Here is a 24,309-nt window from a genome sequence, read left to right as displayed (position 1 = left end):
ATAATTTGTAAATTGCAATATGGGACATAATGAAATTAAACACTTAAATAGGAAATTTTATTAATTAGTGGATACTGCATCTCAATTTTTTGTGCAAGTTTTGTCCGCCGCTTCGAGTAGACCAACTCGTGAACTAGAATTGTGATATCTGCCACAGGCAACTTGTAAAGATTTTTGAAAGTGTTCGCTGAAACACATTGTATATCTCTAGAGACACGAACCGTTCAAAGATCGAAACGCGAGCTGCAATTAACGCAGCCGTTTCATGCGTAATTACATAAAAAGTGCGACATAAAAGCCGGTTTGTAAAGAAGGAGTAGCCGCAAGTGTACCTTTTGAATTATGAATTGTGAATTAGGCCACCGTTACAAATACAGGTGAACATGGAAATGACACAACGCGTTGTATCATGAGAAGCCCAACATACAAGGACACCAAGGAAAACATAGGGGAAATTTCTTGTACTTACTGATTGAATTGAAGAAGTGATAGATTAATGGCAATGAAAATGGATGAAAAACAACTTTGCCGCGGGTGGGGAACTATCCCACCCGCCACACTAGCTAACACTCGCGAGGTTAGTTGTAGTATAGTAACACATAAATACCCAAGAAAGCGGATGGGAAAACGGCGCCGCGGTAGCTCAATTGGTTAGAGCATCCCACGCTTAATGCAAAGACGTGGGATCGTTCCCCACCTGCGGCAAAGTTGTTTTTTCAACCTCTTTCATTGCCATTAACTTATCATTTCTTTAATTCAATCAGTAAGTATAAGAAATTTCCCTTACGTTCCCCTTGGCGTGTTTGTTTGTTGGTTTCTTACGACAAGATTAATAAAAATCGGGCCCCTCGGTTAACCCCCTTTCTTGTTCTTACAACGCGCTGTAGTTTTTTTTTCGAACTGTACGCGTCAAAAGTTTTTGAGGTGCTGTAAAAGCGGCGCGGCGATTTGCAAGTTGTGCCGCCAGTAATGACAGCCAGCTCGTGCTCGCACGAGATTTACTACATTGATTACATTGTTAACTACATGCTTGCGCGAAAGCAGGCGCACAGAACGCCCACAGTCCGTCCTCGGGCATTTGCGCTCCCACGCATACACAAGTGCGCAGCTCAAGCCCGGCCTCGGTGCGCAGGCAGCCCGGGGCGCCCAGCCGTGCGCATGGCTTTGGGCCAGCGCGGGTGATGTACGCACGAGGCGTTCCCATAGCGTTGCGCGAGAATTTCGTGAGCAGAAGAGAAATTGCGGGTTTCGCTACACCGACTGCGATGGGAAAGCTCTACGGTTTAGCGTGGCGCTTGAACTTCTCAGACGTCGTTGTAATTACAAACGGGTCCGAGTCTCGATCGCGATATACACAGGTGCGCCAACATATCTGGCACCCTTAGAAGCTTTACCACGCCGTTACTACGCACTGGTGTGTAAAATAGCGAGGCTAAAATGATTGTTTGTGTTGCCTTGTTGCCTCAAGCTTCAAATGTTACTCTTGCCTTCATATGTAATATGCCTACCACCACTCCAGGTTAAAACGTGGGCATTAGAAAATAAATTACAATATACAATTTCTCTTGCACATTCACCGGCCTGTGCGGCTGTGAAGGAATTCGTTGACAGATGCTTTGTACTGAGGCCGGAATCCATCTAACAGCCAGTTACGCCGTGATGACACGTTAAAATTTAAAGTAAGTATACAAGCGTAAGAGGTGTTCTATGGCAGTCATTTCCGCTCGAGTTTTATTGCTAAAAGGTTTTATACGTGCGCACTAATGCTTAAACTTCCTCTGCCACCGCTGAAACAATGAACAGGCTGATTTGTTTAAGTACCGTCAATGCCGCCACGGCGCATCAATTGCATTGTTGATGCGGGTATCTGTACCGATTCGTCGCAATTCGAGCTACACACTTGGTGTCGTTTTTCTGCTGCCTGTAGCCGAAGAAACATATCGAGGTACATCTTCCGCCTTGGAGACTACAACAAGAGTGTCATGGAGCCAGGTGAGATTCACTCCAAAGGTGACATGGTAAGTGGCCTCTTCTCCACTGATTCAGCTGAAGGGGACCTTCAAAACAGATCCCCTAAAGCAGTCAAATAATGATTAGAATAACAACAGCATTTCAGATCTGTGAAGGCACAAATTCTTAGCAGGCGCCCTGAACGCGCAATGAAGCAAAAAAAAAAAAAAGAAGAACCAAGCTTGTATCTTAACCGGAGCGACTGGTTAACACAACAAGAAGCAGTTAACTCTTCTCGCCTCTGAAAGTTAGCACTCTGGTTTTGTGACCGGTTACGAAAAGAAAGCATCCAAGGTTCGTGACGATGCCTCTCTTTGACTCGAGTAGATGGCGTCATCGCTTTCATTTGAAGAGACTGAATTAATAAAGCAATCGACTCCACTTCTCCTTGCGACGAAAACCCAAAACTCCGACATTTGTCAACATTAAACGTAGGTGTTCAACCCTCGGGCGGCACAACAAATAGATGTCAGAACAAGGCATCTCAGGGCGCCCTGCGCGGGTGAACAATAGCAGTAAAGCTGTGTGTACATGACTAGAAACTATCACATCGAGGAAGTCGCTCGCAAAACTGAAGCAAAGCTCGATCGGCCGGCACAGGCTCTTCCCCAACCCAACTACGGAACGTCACGGCGAACACACCGGGTACAGAAGGAGAGCTCATAACGCAAAAGTCGGGGTCGCATCATCGTCATCATCATCACCATGTCCGCTGTACGACATAGACCGAGGTAGATATGAGCAAAAGAACCGCACCTATGTTAGGCCGCGCCCATTGAGCAATGCGCCTCACTCGCTTCTCAATTGAGCACTCTTAGCGGAGGCAAGAGCCTTTTTACTATGGATATAGTCGTGATGGCTTGAAAAAACAACGTTTTCTACATCGTAGTGAGCGCAACTAGGAGGCGGAGGAACGGCGGTCGGTGACTACCGATACGCGCTTCACTGAATGGCACGAGTCTAAATAGCTGAGGGGACATGTAGGTGTGGATATGTCGCCATGACAATTGTTTTCAGCTAAATGCGTTTCACAACAAGCCAACTGCGAGCGATATCTGCACAGACATATAGCAAACAGCACGCGGCGCGAGGTCGTGGCTCGTGTTGTCAGCAGCGGTCTATGCACTGGATGGAGCTGGCGGACTACCAAAGTAGTCACTGGTGATTGTGTTTTAGTGAGTGACAGTGCGCGAAGCCAGTGTCGTAGATAAAAGGAGCGGTGCGGCGAAGACACCGTAACATCGAGAGCGAATGGGTGGGCGCAAGAAGCCGACGACGAAGAAGCGACGCGCGTGATACCGGACGCGCCGTCAAAACAAAATACTAAGAAGAAAGGAATCATCTAGGGCCGTACACTAAGGGTTACGTAGAAGAAAATGAAGGAAGAGATGAGGGAGAGACCCTAGAACGGCGTGGTGGTGCTCGGACGCACGTGAGCGCCGAGGAGGTCAGCGACCGCCGGGAGTAAGCCGTCGGGCTTCCAGACTCCAGAGCCTGGACTGCCCGGCCTCCGGAGCTAGGACAAGGTCCCACCGCGTGACTGCAGTGAGCTATCAGGCCTCGGGCTCGAGCTTCCACATTCCCACAGGCAGAACCTGGACTGCCTAACCTCCGGAGCCAGTACGGGTTCCCATCGCGTGACAACCCGGAGTTTGCTCGAGGAGCGACCAGTGTCTTCCGTCGACGACGGCTCGGCGCTCTTCGCCTACGCGACAGCGTGCCAGAACTGTTGGTGAGCCGCACCCCGCTCTCAGTCTACTGTGTATTCGAACACACCTAACAACTATAGGATTAGAATAGCGGTGACTGATTAATGAGGACTGCCTTTGTTATAAGCAGTGTGGAGTGCTCTTTATCCTTTTGTTTCTTTTTCTATCCTTTGTTTATGTGTGTTTTCTTTCCACTTTCTATATGTAAATATACATTCTTTTTTCACTTATGAAATCAAATGCCCTCATCCTTCATTTGGATAGGAAGCATGGATAGCGATGCTATTTTAGTCGCTTTCCATAAGCGAACCGTGACACACGTGTATCTATAGTCAGGAGGAAAATCTTATATGCCTTACCGTGAAAGAGTTTTACAGAGTGTATAGCGCTTTCGAGCACTTGGTAAAGGAATTTCCTACGAAGACTGTAATTAACTAACTCTCTGGAAACTTTGCTCACGCATCACGCACATTTCCTCAAAATGTCAAGATTGCGGCATTTTTAGCTCTTTCAGGACGTTGGGTAAACTTCCTACGAGGTTCGTAAAATACACTTCGAAAGCTCCAGAACACTGCGCACCTAATTTTTTACAAAGGGTGTAATTAACTATACACTTAAAGGATTCAGTACACTTCTCCCATAACACGGACCCCATTCTCGGCAAATATGAAATTGCTAGCGCATTTTGTTCTAACGGGGATGTCAGGAAAGAATGTAAGCGTTTCATATACCGCTTCCAAAGAGGCAGAAAATGGCGGTTTAGCAAGCTTTATTTAGCCCCTAATTGACCCACACACACTACAAAATTGGCCTAAACATCATCCTTATCACGCTTGCTTATCCCCTCTAAATATAACTTCGGTCAATGATCTGCTTCTGTCAGGACACAGTAAAAAACCAGCACTTTCGAGTGCTTCTATGGTCGCACTAACAGCATCGCTGTAAACGAATGTCTGGCATCCACAGCGACAACAAGGTTTAGCGTTGCGCAACAAAACCGCGCTCAACGCACCAATTGCAGCGCGCCCGGAAGGCGGAGACACGACGCCCTGCTTGAGGCAACGAACTCTCGCGCGCGCCGTCTTTCAGGCTGCAGCACGCGAACAGGTACGACCGCAGGGTTTGCCCTCGGATGACGGCAGCCGTGTGCAAGCAGCAGTGCAACAGGTGCAAGCATTCGAATGCACGCCATCACGAACTGTCGTGGCAGGTCCGCTGCAGTGATGCGCAAATGAAAGAAAACTTGCTGCTCTAGGTTAACTTCAGAAGGACAGTGACTCCAGACAGATTTGGCAAATATTAAGCGATGTGGCGAGGCTGAATCAAAAGGCTTGCTCGCGATAATGTTTCGACAGGCGTAGTGAATGAGTTCAATACCTACTTTAATAATATTACGCGAAGCCTATCGGGCAGCGCTTCGTTCTCACAGCCAACTTGTTCATATGTAGGCGTCGTCACTAGCTTCCATTTTAGGTATACCACACCTGAAGTATCACGTGACTGTCACTGAGAATCTGTGCGCTAGCCCTCCCCCCCCCCCCCCCTTCCACTCCGTCTACCCTTGTTTCAGACATTCAATCAATCCATTGCTTGTAGTACATTTCCAGACTTTCTGATAAATATATGAAGTAATCTCACCCTAGAAACATTGCGATCAAAACCGTCTCCTAGATGTATGACACTTCTCAGATATGTTTTTGAAAAATGCCTCCTATTTAGAAGATCTCGGAACTTCTTTCACACTCGGAGACCAGAGAGATGGCTGGTATAGCGTCGCAGAAGAAATTTTTTTTTTCAATCGCTAACGCACTGAGTTCTTGTATAATAAATAAGTTAATGAAGTAAGTTGGCGGTTGTGTAGTGAAGACAGGCTTTCACCAAACGCCCGTGTACCGTGAATTCGGTGCTCATTAAAGAATCCCAGGCGGTCGAAATTTATCCGGAGTCCCTTACTACGACGTGCCTCATAATCAAATTGTGTTTTTGGCACGTAAAAACCCCAAATTTTTTTTAGCGGTTTCACCACTGAGGCTGAGATGTATGTTTCTAGTTTCTAACTCACCTCCACTCGAATAACTGTGCTTGTTAAAGAAGATTATCTTGCATTTTTACAACTTCCGAGCATTATTTTCTTTTTTTTTCGTTCGTGATTTTTGACATGCATGTTCATTATATGCATGCAATGCGTTGTTATTGGCCGTACTATACTGAGTTATTTTATTTTGCTCTGCGACTGTATGCGTGCACCTATCGTCGTGTAGCATCACGTATGTTTTTGTAATTTCAAATCACTTGTTCACCTCTATGGCTAGATTTTATATTACAGTTTGTATGTCTTGCGGCTGTATGTCACCTGCCAGTGGCGCCTTGGCCCCGTCAAGCCGTTTGATACAGGTTCCTTGCCAAGGTGGCCGCCAACATTTTGTACATGTCGGAAAATAATTATGATGATGGTCATACTAATGACACAAGGAGGTGCAGGCCAATATCGATACAGAGTGTCATTGGTAACATTTTTGACATAGTAGTCCAGCTGCAGTTAAACAGCTTACACTTTGGATAATAACTTCAAATGCACCGAACAGCACAGTTTTGTTCCCAAGATGTCTACGTCAACGACACCAGTAACTTTATCACATATTCTGAACTCATCCTTGCATATCAGTGATATAGCTGTTGGGAGTGCTATATATATATATATATATATATATATATATATATATATATATATATATATATATATATATATATATATATATATATATATATATATATATATGTATATATATAAACGAGAAGAAAGGGGGTTAACCGAGGGGCCCGATTTTTATTAGTCATATCAGAAGAAGCCAACAAACACTGACACCAAGGACAACATAGGGGAAATTACTTGTGCTTTAATAAATAAAATAAAGAAACGATAAATAAATGGAAATAAAAGTGGATGAAATAACAACTTGCCGCAGGTGGGAACCGAACCCACAATCTTCGCATTTCGCGTGTGATGCTCTAACAATTGAGCTACCGCGGCGTCGTTTTGCCGTTCACTTTCTTGGGTATTTATGTGTCCTAGTAGAACCCTGGGAGTGTTAGCCTGCGCCACCTCTCACAGACCTTAGCGGCGGACGTTGTTGCGTACTCTAGGGTAGCGTATCGTACTGCTGCCGAGAAGTAGCGGCGCTTGCCTATCGAAGCTCGACCGACATTACTTATTGGGTAGCGTGGCGTTGTCGGCGGGCTGCAGGCATGCGGTAGATCATGGTGACCAAGCATAGGCGAGACGATTTGCTAGTGCAAAACTTCCACTGTTTATTCAACGGTAGTTGAAAGCAAATAAGAAGAGCATGAAGTAAGAAGTATCTCACAAGTACATTTCGGAGCCCCTTAAATAGGCTCTCTACAAGTGTGGGCGGGATCTTGCTTCCGTCGATGACACGTGACAGGCACAGAGAGAGGGCCCCTCCTCCTGCATTACCGAGCACGGGTAGGAGAAGTCGATCCTCTTTTCGACGAATCCGGGGAGAAGGTCGGGTGAATGACCTCTTCGGCGCCGTGGGGTCCCACTAAGTAGAAGGTAGGGGGATGACGTATCGCCCGTGGTGTCCGACGCCAACCCTAACAGCATCTCCGGCGGGGGAGGAAGATCCCGACGTGTAGGGGCCAGCAGCCGTTGTACGAGGGATCGGCGTTTCTGTATCAGGATTCCCCGTAGAGGTCACGAACCCGTCGTTCGTAGCAGGTAGATTCCGGGGAGTGGTCATCCGTCCTCGTGGCGCTCTTGTGACTTTTCTCCTTGGTCCGGTCCGGTGAAATTGGTCTTTGCAAGCAGGTCTCGCAACTTTTCGTCTCCTGCATGGGCAAGCAATCACCCCAGAACAGTGCCGGACCCACAGCCACAAAGCAGCGAGCACAAGGCCACTCTCCCCCAAGACACACCCGGCTTTTAAAGAAAAGAAAACTCGCTACACCTTTCCCATTTCCTACGCGCGTCCTCCCCCCCTTAACACTAAGACAGCCATTTCGTGAAAGCGTTAAGACGAGGTTATTAAAATCAGCTAACAATCGGCTTCACTTCGGAAAAACATATGAATGCAGGAAAAAATGCCACGGAAACCCGGATGAGCATGAGGCTTTCGATACTCTAGGGGCAACGACTTAAACCGTCGGCATTGCCGTTAAGCTTACCCTTCTTGTAGCGAATATCGAAGGTGTACTGTGGAAGAGCCAAGCTCCAGCGCAAAAGACGACCGTTTTTCGTAGACATGGACTGCAGCCATGTGAGGGGACAGCGGTTAGTCTCTATGGTGAATCTTGAGCCAGCGATATAGCAAGCTAGCTTCTGTACCGCCCAAACTACGCAGGCGCATTCCTTTTCTGATGCACTGTATGCTTCCTCCCGAACGGAAAGCTTTCTACTTGCGTACAGTACAGGGTGTTCGTTCTCGTCATCTTTCTTTTGACAGAGCACCACCCCCATACCCCTGTCACTGGCATCACACTGAAGAATGAATGGCTTAGAGTAGTTGGGCGCGTTCAACACTGGCTGACTCGTTAGTGCGTTCTTCAGCATACTAAAAGCCTTTTCTTTTGCGTCATCCCACTTTACCGTTTGTGGTTCTGTTTTTCTGAGAGCATTCGTTAAAGGACTCGCAATCTCGGAATACCGCGGAATATATCTTTGGTAATAACCCGCCAAGCCAAGGAATGATCTGATGTCCCGCTTGGTGCGTGGTTGCGGGAAGTTGTCTATCGCGGTCAGTTTAACCTCGGAAGGCCGACGATGGCCTTGCCCTATTACATGCACCATCCTGAACGACGGCTCACCAACATATCTACGTGGAACAACGTACAGCAGCTGTCTCGATTTAGCTATCGCTTCACGATGCCTTTCATCTTCTGCTACCTGGTGCACAGATGCTGAAACGTATGGCAGCGATCACCTACCTACTTATGTACAACAGAGATGGTTTACAAGACTTCCAAGTTCTCATATACGCGACGCACTGACTGGGATGCCTTTCAGAACAAGCTAGAAGAATCCTGCAACTCTATAATTTCACCGAAAGAGATTGAAGAGCGCATTACAGCAGCAATGCACGCAACAACATGCATCACATCATCCAAACATCAAATTCAAGAACATCCGTTGACGTTATATAGGAAGAGCTGCGGGCTGTTCGTCGTCGCGCCAAGAGGAAATACAGGCGAACTAAATTGATATCCGACTTGAGGACGTCACGCCGTGTGCAAAAGAAAATTCAAAGATACTTAGACAAGCTCGACAGACAACGTTGGAGGTCCTTTTGCACCAGCCTGGAGCCAAGAAAACCGTTGTCCACAATATGGCATGTTGTACGAGCACTACCATCTTCTCCACAACAGCTACGTCCCTTCCGAGCTTTGGCTATCATCCAGACGCGCAGTGAGAAGGAAATCGCGGACGATTTCTGCATACACCTCTCTGGATCTACAACATCGATAGCTTCAGTGCTCAGGTGTGCTCCTCCAACAATAGACGATCGTCTCGATCTCCCATTCACGCTGCAAGAGCTACGTGCAGCAATTTACTCTTCAAGACACTCAAGTGCGCCTGGTCCTGATGGCATTACCTATTCTACCTTCCGCCATCTAGGCCCTCGAGCGACTGAAGAGCTTCTGGCTTTATACAATCTCTCCTGGTCCTCGGGAACTGTGCCTGCACACTGGAAGACAAGCAAAATCGTGGCATTATTGAAACCAGGCAAGACACTCCATGCTATGCTTTCCTACAGACCTGTGGCGCTTTCCAGTTGCGTCAAAACCATGGAACGCATGGTTTTGACGCGCCTGGAGTGGCTTTTGGAGAAGCGTAATATATATCCAGACGCAATGACAGGTTTCCGAAAGGGTAGGTCGTGAATCGACAGCGTCATTGACCTAGTAACAACTGTTCAACATCAGAAACGTCGCCGTCGATTAACGGCTGCTGTCTTTCTAGATATCAAGGGTGCTTTTGACAACGTTCTACATGATGCAATTTTAAATGCCCTAGAAGAATGTGGCGTCGGAGGACGTATGCATCAGTGGATAGCCAGCTATCTTCAAGGGAGAACAATATTCATGACAACTCCAGACGGTGAAACAATGAACCACCCCGTCTATCGTGGAGTGCCTCAAGGAGGTGTATTGAGCCCAACTTTATTTAATACCGTTCTCATTGGACTGGTCAAAGAACACGCAGGCACAGTCTCGGTCTCTGTGTACGCAGACGACATCTGTATATGGACCACGAGCTTAACGCGCTTGCAAGTGCAAACGAAGCTGCAGCGCGTGGTGTCAATAACGTCGACATACCTAATCAGTCGCGGACTGCAGCTCTCACCGGAAAAAAGTGTAACTATGGCATTTACACGGAAGTCAATGGCCTGCTACCCCGTTATGATTAATGGGAAGATTATACCTTCAGTAACCCGCTACAAGTTTCTCGGAGTCACCATCGACCGTGACTTATCTTGGTCGAAGCACCTCTCTGGATTAAGAAGAAAGCTGGACAGCTTTACTCAGATCATTCTACATATGTCTGGAAAATCATGGGGGCCATCCAAGTCATCTCTTCTGCAGCTCTACGAGGCACTTTTTGTTGGCTACTTCCGCTACAGTGCGCCTGTACTTTCTCGGCTTTGTACAACTGCTGTACGCACGCTTGAAAGTGTTCAGGCTCGCGCACTGAGAATTTGCCTAGGTCTACCACGATGTGCGTCTACTTGGGGCGCTATTGCAGAGGCACGTGCGTGCCCAGCTCGAGTTTATCTGCAACATGAGCCATTGCGAGTGCACCTGACTAGACACAGGAATAATCCACTCGTGAACGTCACAAGCGTACGGCCTGTGTCCGCTTACTCAGAAGCCGTGTTGTCGCAACAAGACTTATTGCCGTCGGACTTCGAACCGTATGACATACCCAAAGTTCCACTCTGGACGATGGCAAAGCCAACGGTGAGACTCTCAATCCCTGGAATAACGAAGAAGTCGAAAATGCCGCTTGCTGGTCTCAAGCATTTCGCGCTATCATACATTGCTTACATGTATGGACATTACGAACATGTTTTTACAGATGGTTCCGTGACACAGACCTCTTCCGCGGTGGCCTACACGGTGCCAGGAATGGGGATCGCACAACGGTTCAAGATAGGACACAGGACGTCGTCTACAGCAGCTGAGTTGACCGGAGTTCGAGAAGCAGTTCGCTGCATACTGCAACAGAGTCTCCAGAAGTGGACAGTGTTCTGTGATTCAAAACCAGCACTGCAACTCATCAGCAGTTATATGAATGACAGAACCGCATATAGTCCTTTGGTTTATGACATCATGTCTCTGCTTGCTGAGGCGTCTCATTCCGGGCACACCATTGTGCTGCAGTGGATTCCTGGCCATTGTGGAATAGCTGGAAACGAACAGGCTGACGCGGAAGCAAAAAAGGCGCACACTGACGGAACCATTATAAAAATTCCTTTTTCCCGGTATGACATTAACACCTTGCTCCATACCACCATTAAAACTTCTACGGCGCGACATTGGGACGACCCCGAAAATCGACAAGAGCGCCTATATAGACTTGACGGTGGATTACAATTCCGGCTTCCACTTCGGTTGCGGAGAAGCCAGGAAAACACTCAATCATCGATTACGACCGGGTGTGGCATACACCCACCGATACCTTCACAATATTGGACAAGCACGGGACCCTGAATGTAGTGTCTGTCACACTCTCGAGACAATAGCTCACGTACTTTGCGTGTGCCCTCAATATGCGGCCGAACGAAGAAAACTCAAATCTACTGTTGACAGCTTGGACTCCCGCCCCTTTTCAGAAGAAAAGCTTTTGGGCGCGTGGAGGAGTGTTGACTGTGCCCAACGTGCCATAAAAGCACTTTTGAACTTTTTAAGTGAGACTGGTTTAGACGATCGCCTCTAGAAGCTGTGAGACGTGTAGTCAGTACGAAATGTGTTTGCGCAATAACTTTTTGTGGCAAGATTACTTTTTGTACGGACAAGATTACTCTTACGTGTATTGCGTCTCCAGTGCGCATCCGCATATTGGACAAAGTGTATATAGTATCTCATTGTACCATATCATAATGACCCGCCACCTACCTTTCCCTGTATTTCCCACTTCCCCATTCCCCAGTGAGGAGTAGCAGGCTAGAGACACGCTCTCCAGGCCGACCTCTCCTCCTTTCTCTTCATTAAAATCTACTCCGCCTCCTCCTATTACATGACCTAGATAAGCTACCTCCGCGCGCCCTAATTGGCATTTGGGAGCCTTAACAGTTAAGTTGGCCTCTCGTAGCCAACACAACACGGTTCGCAGGTGTTGCATATGGTCCGCCCACGATGAAGAAAAGATAGCTATGTCATCGAGATAGGGAAGTGCAAAGTCCTCCATTCCTCGTAGCACCTGGTCCATAAGGCTAGAGAAGCAATATGGCGCATTCTTTAATCCAAAACTCAGGACTTTCGGACGAAAGGTTCCCATCGGGGAAATAAACGCTGCAAGCCTGCTTGCCCTCTCGGTCAACGGAACCTGCCAATACCCTCTGACTAAATCGAGCGTAGAAATGAAATTAGCACTGCTCACCTTTTCAAGCCTTTCCTCGATATGCGGTATTGGATAAGTCTGGTCCTTCGTGATTAAAGTGAGCCTGCTGTAGTCGATACATGGCTGCGGCTCTTTTCCTGGGACCTCAACCAAGATAAGAGGCGAGGTATAATCACTCTCTCCTGGCTCGATTACACCTAGCTCTAACATCTTGTTTATTTCAGCGGTCATGACTTCACGTTGACGAGGCGAAACGCGATAAGCTTTCGAACGAACTGGGTCCGACGAGGTTAACTCGATGTCGTGAACGATCGCAGTTGTCCTGCCCGGTGTGTCTGAAAATACGTCTTTAAATTCAAACGCGAGTTCCCTCAGTTCGGCCCTCTGAATGGGATTCAACTCCGCCTGTTCTACAAACTTATCAATGGTCTCGTCAATGTCTTTTGTCTCCGTCACTGCTGGTAACTCTGGAAAGTCGACAGGCATTTCCTCAGGTTGGTTAAGGGACATGTTCAGAATGGCTTCCCGCTGCCTGTAGGGTTTAAGTAGATTGCTATGGTACACTTGTGGTGTCCTTCGTTTTCCCGGTACCGTGATTACGTAGTTTGTTTCAGATAATTTCTGAATTATGTCAACCGGTCCTTCCCATTGAACCTCTAGTTTGTTTTTCAACGTTTTGTTTTTCAGGATCATTACCTTTTCCCCCACTTCAAAGCGTCGCGTGCGAGCCGTCCTGTCATAGTAATGCTTAGCCTTGCTTTGTGCCTTACGCATTTCCTGCCCTGCTAATTCCTGGGAAGCGTGCAGACGGTCCAACAGCTCTAGCACGTATGCCACAACCGAAGGATCGTCTGCCCGGCCTTCCCAGGCTTCTCGAACAATGCGGAGAGGGGAGCGAAGGCAGCGTCCGTAAACGAGCTCTGAAGGTGAAAAACCTGTTGATTCGTGCGGTACAGTTCGAAGCGCAAACATTGCTGCAGGCAAGCAACTCTCCCAATCGGCTTTGTGCTCATAACAAAGGGCTCGCAAAAGCCGTTTCATGACTGAGTGGACTTTCTCTACCGCGTTTGACTGCGGGTGGTACACTGAGCTATGGATAATTTTAATACCGCACCTTTCCAGAAACGTCGAGGTCAGTGCGCTCGTAAAGACGGATCCTTGATCTGACTGGATTTCTGCGGGAAACCCTACTCGCGCGAAGATAGATAAAAGCGCGTTGACGATCTCCGCCGAGCTCAGTTCTTTGAGAGGCACTGCCGCGGGAAATTTCGTTGCGGGGCATAGTGGCGTAAGAATATGTCGATAGCCAGACTGCGTCGCAGGAAGTGGTCTCACTGTGTCTATTATGAGCCTGCGACATGGCTCCGTGATAATGGGAACAAGTTTCATTGGCGCTTTAGCCTTATCTCCGGGCTTGCCTATGCGTCGACATGTGTCGCAGCTTCTTACAAATGCTTCTATTTCTCGAAAGCAGCCGGGCCAGTAAAATTCCTGCAATAAGCGGTCCTTTGTTTTACAAATGCCCAGATGCCCTGTCCAAAAGCCCCCGTGAACCAGGTGCAGGAGCTGCTCACGATAGGGACGCGGCACCACGAGTTGGTCGAATTTCACTCCCTTTTAACTGGTGTACTTTCTATAAAGGATGCCTGCCCTCTTTAGGAACTTCACGTTCTGTTTGGCTACACCTTCTTTAGCGTCAGGCCTTAGGTTACGCAGGGTGGAATCTTTTTCCTGCTCAGCAATCAATGTGGCAGGGCTTACATTCAATAACCTTTGCCTGCATTCTGCCTCGCGAGACATTTCAGGCTCTGCTACTTTGCTGACTTCTTCATTAGCTGGTGTACCTTCCGCATCATCCCCTATAGGGCTGTCCTGTTCGGTACTGGTGGACGAATCCTCCTTCAAACCTGTTTCCTCCACTACTGGACCCTCATACACTGCCTTGGCCGCGAGCTCCCGTGCCTTGGAACGAGTTAATGCTTGCACTATCCCTTCACTAAACCCGATTCCCCTGCGTCGTAGCAAATCCTCAGATTTGTTTGAAAACAAATATGGATACTGAGGCGGGAGATGTGCCGAGACGGCAGCTTCAGTGTCTAGTACTCCAAAAGGTCCTTCGATACGAATCTTGGCCACAGGGAGACAAACACTGGAGGTTTCCACGGCTTGCCTTATCCAAGCACATTCTCCCGTGAACTGGCCTTCCTCAACGTACGACGGGTGCACTACATCCATTGTGGCTGCTGAGTCGCGAAGCACCCTACACGGTTTGCCGTTTACCACGAGGTCTCGAATGTACGGTTCTAGCAATTTCAGGTTTTCCTCGTTACTAGTTAGTGACATCAACACTAACTTGGGATTTTTGCATCCCACGGAGATATGCCCCGTTTGCTGGCAGTTGTAGCAAACTATTGGTTTCTTGACCTCGAAAGCCCTTTTCTTGTGCCTTTCTGCCCTCTGTTCGGGTGACTCCTCCCTTCCCTTGCTGTTCTCGTCACTACTTTTCACTGAATCTGACCTTTCCTTTGCTTTATACTCATTCGACTTCGACCAACGCTCTGGCTTGTCGGCTCTGTATTTAGTCACCTCCTCCTTAGGAGCTTCGTTGCCTTCGAACGCATGGCGGGTTACGTACTCCTCAGCGAGATTGGCCGCTCTCGTGATAGTGTCTACGCCTGGCCTATCCTGAACCCAATGCTTGATGTTTACTGGCAGCCGGCGGTAGAACTGTTCTAAGGCAACGCACTGCATTGTCTTTTCGGCATCGACGAGTGCACCCTCTTCTCTGAGCCATTCCTTCAAGTTTACCTCCAAGGTGTATGCAAAATCTGAATATGACTCACTTTTGGTCTTCTCGACTTCCCTGAATTTTCGCCTGAATGCTTCAGCTGATAATCTATACTTTTTAAGCAGATTTGCTTTGACTTCATCGAAGTCCTCTGCTTCTTCCTTCCCCATGCGGGCGATAATATCAGCTACCTCACGTGGCAGCAACGTAAGCAAGCGTTGCGGCCACGTGTTTCTCGCGAATTTTGCCTTCTCACACGTGCGCTCAAACTGTACCAGAAAAAGACCTATGTCCCCTCCTACTGCGTAGGGTGCCATCAAGTCTGTCATTCTGCGCTCGCTTTCACGTGCCTCTGTGCTAGGTCTTTCGCTATCTCGTGATTTCAGAAGCTCAATCTCTAGGCGCTTCATTTCGAGGTCGCGATCTTCTTTGGCCTCACGTGCGGCTCGCTCTTCTTTGGCCTCACGTGGAGCCCGCTCGCGCTCTCCTTTTGCCTCACGTGCAGCCCGCTCGCGCTCCTCTTTTTCCTCGAGGCGCTTACGCTCTTCTTTTTCTTTAATGCTCTCGAGGCATTCCGTCAGTTCCTCGTCGTCTGCCCCGGTCGCTTCGATCGCCTCAATGATCTCCGGCTTTCTCTTGGATTCGGCAATTTAGAGGCCCAACTCTTTGGCCAAGCTCAACAATTCCGGCTTCTTTAGTGCCTTCAAATTCATGGCTGCCCTTAGTGCTGCTAACCCTTCACTCTATACAACCTTGACGTACTCAAACTTCCGTCAACGGTTTAAAGAAAAATCACTGCAATGTACTTTCCAAAAAATACGTAAAAGCCAAGTGATATCTCAGTGAAGAAAAGCCGTGCACTCACCATATGCAGTCATGATCCAGACACCTTCCTTCCGAACGTTGTTGCCAGGACGAGGAGGCTACGATTTCGTAGTTGTCGTCCAAGTTGGGGTCTCCAGGATTCCGTATCCCAATCGCTGCCAGCCAGTTTGTTGCGTACTCCAGGGTAGCGTACCGTACTGCTGCCGAGAAGTAGCGGCGCCTGCCTATCGAAGCTCGACCGACATTACTTATTGGGTAGCGTGGCGTTGTCGGCGGGCTGCAGGCATCCGGTAGATCATGGTGACCAAGCAGGGGCGAGACGATTTGCTAGTGCGAAACTTGCACTGTTTGCACTTGCACTGTTTATTCAAAGGTAGTTGAAAGAAAATAAGAAAAGCATGAAGTATGAAGTCTCAAGTATGAAGTCTCTCAAAGTGCATTTCGGAGCCCCTTAAATAGGCTCTCTACAAGTGTGGGCGGGATCTTGCTTCCGTCGAATGACACGTGACAGGCACGGAGAGAGGTCCCCGTGGGCTCCAGCTCAGGGGGTAGGATGAATGACCTCTCCGGCGCCGTGGGGTCCGGCCAAGAGAAGGTGAAGGGGATGAGGTAAGCACACACGATGCCACGACCATGAGAGGAGGGGAAGAGGTCGCTCGTGTGCTCCAGCTCAGGTGTAGGGTGAATGACCTCTCCGGCGCCGTGGGGTCCGGCCAAGAGAAGGTGAAGGGGATGAGGTAAGCAGACACGATGCCACCACCATGAGAGGAGGGGAAGGGGATGAGGTCGCCCGTGGGCTCCGGCTCAGGGGGTAGGGTGAATGACCTGTCGCCAGCAGAGCCAGGGCACCCGCCACCCTCGAAGAATGGTGCGAAGGCGTCCGGAACGACGCTTCCGCGGCTACCAAGAAAGTGGAAACCGATCTCGACGTCGAGCGGATGGACAGCAGACTTGCCCACCTGATCGAGGCCAAAAACGCCCTGCTCCGCCGATGGAAGGGTCAAAGGCTCAATCGCAGACTCCGAAAAAAGATCTCGGAGCTCAACAAGGTCATCGATGACCACTGCAAGGCGCTATGCCAGCAGCAGTGGGACGAGCTCTGCGAATCCATCGACGGACAGGTGCGCAACGGCAAATCCTGGGGTATGCTGAAGCACCTTCTCGACGAAAGCGGCTCAACGTCAAATCAGAGGCATACGTTGGCCCGGGCCCTTCACGAGGCCACCAGATCTCACACGGTCGATGAGCTCGTCGCAAAACGGGTGCAGAAGTACTTGCCCGTCCGTCGCGACGGAGATCCAGTAACCCAACTCCCAGATTACCGAGGCCCTCCACGCCCCGAGCTCGACGAAGATTTGTCCGTTGCCGAGGTCAGACAGGCCATCTTCGCGCTCAACCGCAAGTCTGCGCCGGGTCTAGACGGAGTCACCAACAGAATGTTGAGAAACCTCGAGGACACGTCGATCGTCTTCCTGACCGACAAAATCAACGAGTCCTGGAATAGCGGCGTCGTTCCTGCAGAATGGAAGATGGCCTGCACGGTGCTTATTCCCAAGCCCGGCAAGGCCCCGAACATCGAGAACCTCAGGCCGATTTCTCTAACCTCCTGCGTCCGCAAGGTCATGGAGCGCGTCGTCCTCAACAGGGTCAACGGGTACCTCGAAGACAACGAGGTTTACAGGTACAACATGATCGGCTTCCGCGCCGGACTCTCGACGCAGGATGCAATGAGGCTAATAAAGCATCAGATTGTGGATGGCCGTTCCAGAGACGTCAAGGCTTTGCTCGGTCTGGACCTCGAGAAAGCTTTCGACAACGTGCCCCACAGCTTCATCGTAAAGACCATTTCAGACCTGGGTCTCGGCTCCAGATTCCATAGCTACGTCAGCTCTTTCCTAACGGACAGGAAAGCCAAGCTTCGCATTGGGGACTTCCGCTCCAACGATGTGCCCCTCGGAGGGCGGGGCACTCCTCAGGGCGCCGTCATCTCACCCACCCTGTTCAACATCTGCATGATTGGTCTTTCCGAGATGTTGGCACGCGTAGAGGGCGTAAAGCACACCATATACGCCGACGACATCACCTTATGGTGCTCCAGCGGCTGCGAGGGCAGAGTAGAAGAATCCATGCAGGAAGCGATCGACGTGATCGAGGAGTATCTCCGCCCCACCGGACTTCGATGCTCCCCCGCCAAGTCGGAGCTTCTGCTTTACAGAAAAGAGAAGGGAGGCAGACCCAAAGATTGGAAGCCAGTCTCCGAAAACAGCATCAGTCTTCGCACTTGTGACGGGGGGGGGGGGGGGGGTGATACCCAGGTACGACGTTATTCGGGTCCTGGGCATGTTTGTCGAATTCAACGGCGGGAACGGAACGGCTCTCCGCAAAATCATCGCAAAGACGGACAACGCTTTCCGCCTCGTTCGCAGAATAGCAAACCGGCACCGTGGAATGGAGGAAAACAATCTCCTCAGGCTTATCAATGCCTTCGTACTATGTCACTTTACGTACACAATTTCTATGCATAACTGGCTCAGAGCGGAGCGCGACAAGCTCAACGCTCTCATCCACAAAGTGGTCAAGAGGGCTACCCATCAGGACCCATACCGAGGATCTCCTTATGCTGGGGGTGCATACCACTGCCGAGGAGATTGCCGAAGCCCAAGAACGCGCGCAACTCACTCGCCTGAGCACCACAGCGGCAGGTAAACACATCCTCGAAGAGCTGGGTTACCAACCTGCGGGATTCCCGATGGTCAGTACCCCGATCTCTAGGTGCATTCGAGACAAGTTCGAAGTGGCCCCTGTGCCCCGAAACGTCCATCCCGTCCATAACGAGGGCAGACGCAAGGCCAGAGCAGCAGCCATCCTCAAACAGATCAAGCAACGAGACATTAGAGCAAGCTTCGTCGATGCCGCAGAGTACAGATATGGGAAGACCTTTGCCATCGTTGTGGCCGACTCCAGCGGCAAGATTTCCAACTGCGCCTCCATTCGCACTTCAGACCCCGGTGTCGCCGAGCAAGCCGCCATCGCCCTCGCCCTGCTAGACGGTCGTGGGTCCGAGATATATAGCGATTCCAAAACGGCAGTTAGGGCTTTTCAGAAGGGTTGCATCGCCAAGTAAGCTGCTCGTCTCCTTAGCAGCTCGAGTCGAGATGCTCTCACGCATCATTCAATCCACTGGTTTCCAGCTCACGTAGGGTCGGTCGAGGGTGCTCCCCCGAACCTCAATGAGTCTGCTCACGGGGCTCTGCGTGACCTCACCGACCGCGCTTCCTCTGCAAGAAGCGCCGACTCCCCTCCTCCCTACGGCCACAGGGACGCTCTCGCTACTCACAACGAGATAATTAAATTCTTCTACATGTCTAGAAGGGTCTTTCCACCCCCTCACCCCAAGTTGAATAGGGCGCAAGCCGTTTCGCTTAGGCTTCTGCAGACCAGTACGTATCCGTGTCTGTCCGTTCTCCACGAGGCTTACCCGGACGTGTATCGCGACGACGCCTGCCCCTCCTGCGGGCAGACCTGCACTCTAGCGCACATGCTGTGGGAGTGTGGGTCGACATACCCCAAGTTCATCAAGGAGGAGTGGGACTCGCTTCTGCGCAGCCCCGCTCTAGAAAAGCAAATCCTGGCTGTCCGGCGTGCCCGCGACCGGGCCGGTGGGCTAGACCTGCCGGTCCCGACGTGGGACTAGCCGGGTGCGCGACGAGTTCGCGTCCTCGCCGGACCTACAATAAATGTTTCTTCACTCACTCACTCACTCACTCACTCACTCACTCACTCACTCACTCACTCACTCACTCACTCACTCACTCACTCACTCACTCACTCACTCACTCACTCACTCACTCACTCACTCACTCACTCACTCACTCACTCACTCACTCACTCACTCACTCACTCACGTGGTGTCAAACGCCAACCCTAACAACGTGGAAAGTCCTTTTTGCCACAGGCATCACAAGAACGTGATCTTTCTGGGCGAAGGCATCATCATCATCATCATCATCCTTGTTACGCCCACTGCAGGGCAAAGGCCTCTCCCATACTTCTCCAACAACCCCGGTCATGTACTAATTGTGGCCATGCCATGCCTGCAAACTTCTTAATCTCATCCGCCCACCTAACTTTCTGCCGCCCCCTGCTACGCTTCCCTTCCCTTGGGATCCAGTCCGTAACCCTTAATGACCATCGGTTATCTTCCCTCCTCATTACATGTCCTGCCTATGCCCATTTCTTTTTCTTGATTTCAACTAAGATGTCATTAACTCGCGTTTGTTCCCTCACCGAATCTGCTCTTTTCTTATCCCTTAACGTTACACCTATCATTCTTCTTTCCATAGCTCGTTGCGTCGTCCTCAATTTGAGTAGAACCCTTTTCGTAAGCCTCCAGGTTTCTGCCCCGTAGGTGAGTACTGGTAAGACACAGCTATTATATACTTTTCTCTTGAGCGATAATGGCAACCTGCTGTTCATGATCTGAGAATGCCTGCCAAACGCACCCCAGCCCATTCTTATTCTTCTGATTATTTCCGTCTCATGATCCGGATCCGCCGTCACTACCTGCCCTAAGTAGATGTATTCCCTTACGACTTCCAGTGCCTCGCTGCCTATTGTAAATTGCTGTTCTCTTCCGAGACTGTTAAGCATTACTTTAGTTCTCTGCAGATTAATTTTTAGACCCACTCTTCTGCTTTGCCTCTCCAGGTCAGTGAGCATGCATTGCAATTGGTCCCCTGAGTTACTAAGCAAGGCAATATCATCAGCGAATCGCAAGTTACTAAGGTATTCTCCATTAACTTTTATCCCCAATTCTTCCCAATCCAGGTCTCTGAATACCTCCTGTAAACACGCTGTGAATAGCATTGGAGATATCGTATCTCCCTGCCTGACGCCTTTCTTTATTGGGATTTTGTTGCTTGCTTTATGGAGGACTACGGTAGCTGTGGAGCCGCTATAGATATCTTTCAGTATTTTTACATACGGCTCGTCTACACCCCGATTCCGTAATGTCTCTATGACTGCTGAGGTTTCGACAGAATCAAACGCTTTCTCGTAATCAATGAAAGCTATATATAAGGGTAGATTATATTCCGCACATTTCTCTATCGCCTGATTGATAGTGTGAATATGATCTATTGTTGAGTAGCCTTTACGGAATCCTGCCTGGTCCTTTGCTTGACAGAAGTCTAAGGTGTTCCTGATTCTATTTGCGATTACCTTAGTAAAGAGTTTGTAGGCAACGGACAGTAAGCTGATCGGTCTATAATTTTTCAAGTCTTTGGCGTCCCCTTTCTTATGGATTAGGATTATGTTAGCGTTCTTCCAAGATTCCGGTACGCTCGAGGTCATGAGGCATTGCATATACAGGGTGGCCAGTTTCTCTAGAACAATCTGTCCACCATCCTTCAACAAATCTGTTGTTACCTGACCCTCCCCAGCTGCCTTCCCCCTTTGCATATCTCCCAAGGCTTTCTTTACTTCTTCCGGCGTTACCTTTGGGATTTCGAATTCCTCTGGACTAATTTCTCTTCCATTATCGTCGAGGGTGCCACTGGTACTGTATAAATCTCTATAGAAATCCTCAGCCACTTGAACTATCTCATCCATATTAGTAATGATATTGCCGGCTTTGTCTCTTAACGCATACATCTGATTCTTGCCAATTCCTAGTTTCTTCATCACTGTTTTTAAGCTTCCTCCGTTCCTGATAGCATGTTCAATTCTATCCATATTATACTTCCTTATGTCAGCTGTCTTACGCTTGTTGATTAACTTCGAAAGTTCTGCCAATTCTATTCTAGCTGTAGGGTTTGATGCCTTCATACATTGGCGTTTCTTGATCAGATCAGATCAGATCAGATCAGGCAACTGGTCAATAAACCCACATATGCTACCTGAAGGCATCAATGTTGCCGGATTCGAAGCCCGCGAATCCGGCAACAAGTCGCCAAGGTCTGTGAGTGGTGGCGCGGGCTAACACTCCCAGGGTTCTACTAGGACACATAAATATCCAAGAAAGTGGACGGGAAAACGACGCCGCGGTAGCTCAATTGGTAGAGCATCGCACGCGACATGCGCAGGTTGTGGGTTCGGTTCCCACCTGCGGCAAGTTGTTATTTCATCCATTTCCATTTCTTTATCGTTTCTTTATTTTATTTATTAAAGCACAAGTAATTTCCCCCATGTTGTCCTTGGTGTCAGTGTTTGTTGGCTTCTTCTGATATATATATATATATATATATATATATATATATATATATATATATATATATATATATATATATATATATATATATATATATATATAAGGACATTTAGATAAGCTAAGAAGTCGCGGCGTTAACAGCGGCTCACTGCAATGCATTTCCACTGACCTGCCTTCACGCAAACAAAAAAGTTATGATGAAGGGTATTAATTCAGGATATAGAGAAAGAAGGGGCGTAGTTCCACAGGATTCAGTTTTAGCGCCCATTTTATTTTCATATAATGTAAAACTGTTCCCTCACACACTTCAACATTCTAGAGCTCACATGTTCGTTGACGACACCGCCGCAATATGTTGTTGATCATGATGGTAGTGATGATGTATGGGGTATCGCGGCGCAAGGGCCAATGATGGCCAAAGAGTGCCAATCAGCGTAATATTCACGGGCCAGTTGTTGACACTGATTAACATGGGCATAGCAAGCGAACTTATGAACGTTTCATCTTGGTTTCAAGTGAATTAGCTAACAGTAAACATACAAGAAAAAAATGAAATACGTTGTTTTTCACTCCAAATACAGTCGAACTTCGATATACCGGACCTCGATGTAATAGTTCTGTGGAAACCCGCAAGGTGGAGAGAAGTAATTATTAAAAGGAGAATCAGACATCCAGCCTTTCGTAGCAATTGCTACGAAGGAAACCAATACCAGTTCCTCGAAAGAAAAGCCTCCCAGTTGAAGAAAAATTCGTCCTGGTCCGGGACGGGAACCCGGGACCACCACCTTTCCGGGGCAGCCGCTCTACCATCTGAGCTAACCTGGTGGCTAGCAGGTAGTAGGGCGTCGAATTTGTCAACGACTCGAAACCCGCAAGGTGGGGAGAAGTAATTAATAAAGGGAAAATCATCCATCCACCTGTTCGCAGCAATTGCTGTTTCCTTTGCAGCAACTGCTACAAATGAGTGGATGTCTGATTTCTCCTTTATTAAACGAACCTGGATGTAACGAAATATTTTAATTTCCCCATATTAGTTGCATTGCACACCGCGTATTTTCTTTCGCGATTTAACGAAGTAGTTTCGTGACACGGTTTCGATTTAACAAAGTTTTCGGCCATCTCAAGCGTGAACTTGGGCCTGTGTGGCTCTAGCAAAAAAACTATAGAAATGTCGGACGAGGCAAAAGTTATTTCAAATTCCCTTCTGCATGAAAAGCTTGAGCTTCAAAACCGCCGTCAAAGCGCGCCTGCCGGTACGCGGTGGACAGGAAACACCGCTGCATTGGCAAACAACTTGCAGAGGCAGCAGGCCTCGCGGCAGCTCGCAGCGCCCGGAGAAACGCGTGACCTGACGACGCCTTCTGCGCGAGAGGAATGGGAGCCAACTCAAGCACGGGGCGGGCAGGAATGCGCGCCTCCTCTCAAGCGCTGCTTCATCTCGGAGGCACCCCTCGGCGGACAGTCGAGTCGAAAGAGTTGGTGCCCTCACGCGCATTTTGTTGTTCCCACGCGTCGGCGGCCGCATAATCTGAAGTTCCCAAGGCACGGTGCGAAGCGCTCGCTCGCGTTTCGACTGCGAGTTCGTAGTCATCGAGAGAGATATGTTAATGTTTGCCTGAGGGCGCGGGACACCAATAAAACTACGAACCTCGTGTAGTTGTCTTTTTGCTATCGTCATCGACGCTCCACCTTTCAGGTGAAACTGAAAATTTTTTTTTCTTCTCTTTGCTCAGGACGAATACTCATAGGAAAGTGCAAGAAGACACTCGTATCTTCTTGCACTTTTGTTTTTAATTTGCGGGCACCGGCTGCGGGCACTAAGCGTGGTCAGGCGTGGCGTCCAAGATTTACGGCACCGCGCGACACAACAGACGCGAATCTCGGACGCCGTGAGCCCCGCCGCTCCATTGCTCGCCGCGCGATATGCACCGCATGCGCCGGCGCTCATAACCGCGCTATTATGAACCGACCTTGTTGCAGTTTGTTTATAAGCGCTTAATAACAAGACACTACTCACCAGAAATGGTCTGTAAATTTGTCAAGTTGTTTTTAATGCTCAAACTTTCAAACCTCGAATTAACGAAATTCTCAATTTAACGAAGTTTTCCGCTGCAAGTACAATTTAGTTATATCGAGGTTCGACTGTGTAATGACGTCACTTACAACTTAACTAATCCTTCGTTAAATCATA

General features: G+C 48.9%; 1 protein-coding gene across 1 annotated transcript in view; it reads left to right on the top strand.

The window, feature by feature from the left end:
* Positions 1-24,309, top strand: part of LOC142582180 (anionic trypsin-2-like) — a 103,876-nt gene that overhangs the window by 57,864 nt on the left and 21,703 nt on the right. The window contains exon 4 of the mRNA XM_075691578.1: positions 1,928-2,018. Coding sequence (XP_075547693.1) covers positions 1,928-2,018 — 91 coding nt within the window. The remainder of the gene's footprint in view (positions 1-1,927; positions 2,019-24,309) is intronic.

Source organism: Dermacentor variabilis, chromosome 5 (genome assembly GCF_050947875.1).
Source record: "Dermacentor variabilis isolate Ectoservices chromosome 5, ASM5094787v1, whole genome shotgun sequence".
NCBI classification, from domain to species: Eukaryota; Metazoa; Arthropoda; class Arachnida; order Ixodida; family Ixodidae; genus Dermacentor; species Dermacentor variabilis.
This window is presented reverse-complemented; position numbering and strand designations above follow the sequence as displayed.